At 45.7% G+C, this 3,185-nt stretch overlaps 1 protein-coding gene across 1 annotated transcript; it reads right to left on the bottom strand.

Annotated features, from left to right (window-relative positions):
- Nucleotides 1-952: 952 nt before the first annotated feature.
- On the bottom strand, nucleotides 953-2,251 carry BECN2 (beclin 2). The gene has a single exon (XM_044266123.1). It carries the CDS (start codon nucleotides 2,249-2,251, stop codon nucleotides 953-955), a length of 1,299 nt encoding a protein of 432 aa, XP_044122058.1.
- Nucleotides 2,252-3,185: the final 934 nt, after the last annotated feature.

Below are 3,185 nucleotides of genomic sequence, written 5' to 3'. Positions count from 1 at the left end.
ACAGAGCCACCCAGGCACCCCTACAATTTGCATTTTTAAAAAGTTCTCTGGATAACACATTTTTTTTTGAAGATTTTATTTGAAAGCAAGAAAGCAAGCTTGCAAGAGCATGAGTGGGGGCGGGGCAGAGGGAGACGTAGACTCTCTGCTAAACAGGGAGTCCAACACGGGGCTCAATCCCAGGACCCTGAAATCATGACCTGAACCAAAGGCAGACATTTAACCAACTGAGCCACCTAGACACCCCCACCCCTGCTGACTTCTTTTAAATCTTCAGGTCTCTGTAAGGGTTCACCTGATGACTCTCGACTGATGACTGGATTGGCCTATCAGCCAAGATGTTACCAGTCCTCTTTGGCCGCACCCCCACCAGGTCAGTCTCAACATAAGGGCACAACCCAGTACGACACACTTCTCACTTTTACATCACTGAAGAAAGTATAGAATTTTACTGAAAGCTCTTCAGGGATGAAGGAGGGGTTTACATTACACACGGCTGCAAAAACATAGTATCTTTGAATATCCACCCTCCCTGCGAAAGTCCCTCTACATACATTAGTGGCCCAAATACCATTATGAAGACTCCAGCTTTCTCCTCACCACCCCCTTCCCTCAGCCCCACCCTTGTGCTTTCCCTCAGCATCTTTTGATCCTTTTTTTGTACTAGTAACACATCTAATCTGGTCATCTTGTAATTCAATCTTTGCTGCCATTTTGGATGTTTGTTAAGGTGGGGAAGGAGGGAACAGGAAAGTACAAGGAAGGGAGGACAAAGACATGCAGGGAAAATAGTAATGGCTTTTGGTTTGCTCTGAACAATTAATGCTTGGGTTGCCATTTATCTTTACAATTATAAGCATGTTATATTTTTCAATTTTACAATTTCTGATATTTTTCTCAAATAAAATATTTTAAAGCACAAAAACCTCCCTCTCCCTCATAAAAGAATAAGTTATTCTTGGCATCTTAAAGAGACCCAAGCGAGACTATATTTAAAATTTATAAGCATGAGCTTGAGTGCCTTTGTCCACTGCTCCTCTGAGTTCAAGTGGGTCTTGATTGAATAGAACTCACCACTGCTTCCAGAGTCTTCCATTAGGCCACTCTCCGCATGAATCCTGTAGGGCAGGCAAAGACCCCAGTTGGCTTTCTCAGCCTCTTCTTTGAACTGCTGCATGCAGTCCAAAAATGCCATCATTGCCTGGTCAAATTTGACCTGTGAGCAAGTTCTCTGTCCTGCAATACAGAACAATGGCAGCTGAACGGGGTCATCTGTTAAAGACTTCAGATAGGACCGGTTTCCGCAGGGGATGAGTCGGTACCTCTGAAACTCCAGCCCAATCTTATTGGACAGGGCAAGGAGCAGCAAGGCTGTCTGGCCCCAGGCCATGTTAATCTCCTTCCAGCTCACAGGGGTGGTGGGAAGGCAGCCCAATCTGAAGTTGTTGATGATGCCCACAGGACCATCATGCCTGATCTCAAAGGTGGCACTGAAGACACTGGTCTTCTTCAGGCGGCCCCACTGGATCTGGGCGTGTCTCAGCTGGTTCTTCATGCTCTCCAGCTCGTCCTGCAGTTCCAGGTGCTGCCATTGCAAGTAACTGTAGTCCCTCCAGTACTGCTCGTCCTGCTGGTCCAGCATCTTGGTCTCTGCCCGGGCTGCCTCAAGATCTTCTGCTATTCTTTCTTGGTTCTTCTCCACCTCCTTTAGCTCCTGGACCAGCCTCGCCTCCTCCAGCTCCAGGCCCTCCAGCTCCTCCTGCAGGGTCTTTGTCTCCTCCTCATGTATCCTCCCCATCCAATATTTGTAGCTCTGGTTCTCGGATTCTACAATAACGAGGTGGGTGTCTATCTGCTCTAAAAGTTTGTCAGTACAGTCCTCACAAATCGGGTGGTCCATATCTTTTTCACCAGTGAGGATGTCAGAAATGTCCCTAATAGTCTTCTGGATGTTAGTGAGTGTTCTTGCAGAGTCAAACTTTCCAAGCAAGATGAACTTGTTAGAACTGTCCCTTGGCATCTTGTCATCGCCAGGGTGGGTAGAACAGGAGGCACCATCCCGCAGCTTTTCACTGTCTGTCTCTGCCCTGGCAGGAGGGCCATGCTCCAGGGTTTCTCCTGGCTCCTGCTGAGCTGAGGTGAATGTGGAAGCTGCAGATTCTTGGGTGGTCTCAGGATCCAAGGTCCCCATAAACTGATCCAACTTCATGGGCTGCCTGCAGCCCTGGCAGATGAAACGGATGGAAGACATGGGGAGGCCTTGGCTCTTACTTTGATTGCAAGTTTCCTCTGGCTGCCCACCTATCCATTTATACCTTTTTGAAGCTTTTTTAAAGTATGATTCTTTTAAAATGCATATTTCATCTTGTCACTCTTCTACTTAAAACCTTACATTGGTACCCTCCTTAGATATCTCTAGGCCTCCTTTAGCTCCTTTTAGACTTTTAGACAAGTGATTCTTTCTAAAAGGAAAATCTGATCATCTCACTTTGTCCTTTACCACTCCCAAGGCATATCTTAAGAGCAATCTTTATAACTAAGCTCTGATCGTGGCACTTCCCTCCTTAAAATGGTTTTATGCTCTTATCTTACCTTAAAATAAAGTCCCATCATCTTAACCTGACACTAAGGCCTCTTCTCATTTTCCCAACTACTTCTGTCCCAATTTCTTGCCACCTTCACTCATAGGCTTCTCTATGATCCCTGGAGTGATGGTTGAAAAGGATCTACCATGCAAAGTATGCCTTTCCTCATCTAAATACTCCTCCCCAAGCTCTGGGGAATATCAGAATAAGTTGGAACTGCTTTCAATGTCATGGTCAATTCTGCGTCCTGATTCATCCTTCAGAGTAGAATAGCAACGTATATTCACTGCTAAAGACTAAACCTCATTTTAATTACCCACCCACTAAAACCAAACAAACCCAAGCCACACCTGGCTTTGAGTTTGAACCAGCCCAGATAGATGATGCCCCAAACAAGATAAAGAACTCAGAGGTGAAGGGCAGTAGAGATTCCTTCAGCCTCTGGTTTATTTAACAACAGAATGATGTCTCCAGGATAATCCAGGATCCCTCTGTAAAGCCTTCCTTTTGTGGAGGAATGAGTGGAACTGGAGTATTGCTTATAGTTGGGAAGGAAATCCCTTATTTCTGGAGATCTTTCTTCCAATTCTTACCTCCTCA

The sequence above is a fragment of the Neovison vison genome, chromosome 10, assembly GCF_020171115.1.
Source record: "Neovison vison isolate M4711 chromosome 10, ASM_NN_V1, whole genome shotgun sequence".
In the NCBI taxonomy this organism is placed as follows: Eukaryota; Metazoa; Chordata; class Mammalia; order Carnivora; family Mustelidae; genus Neogale; species Neogale vison.
Note: the sequence above shows the minus strand (reverse complement) of the source record. Positions and strands in the feature narration are given on the sequence as shown.

Coding starts and splice junctions, on each gene's coding strand:
- BECN2 (XM_044266123.1), bottom strand. CDS start 2,251: ATGTCTTCCATCCGTTTCATCTGCCAGGGCTGCAGGCAGCCCATGAAG.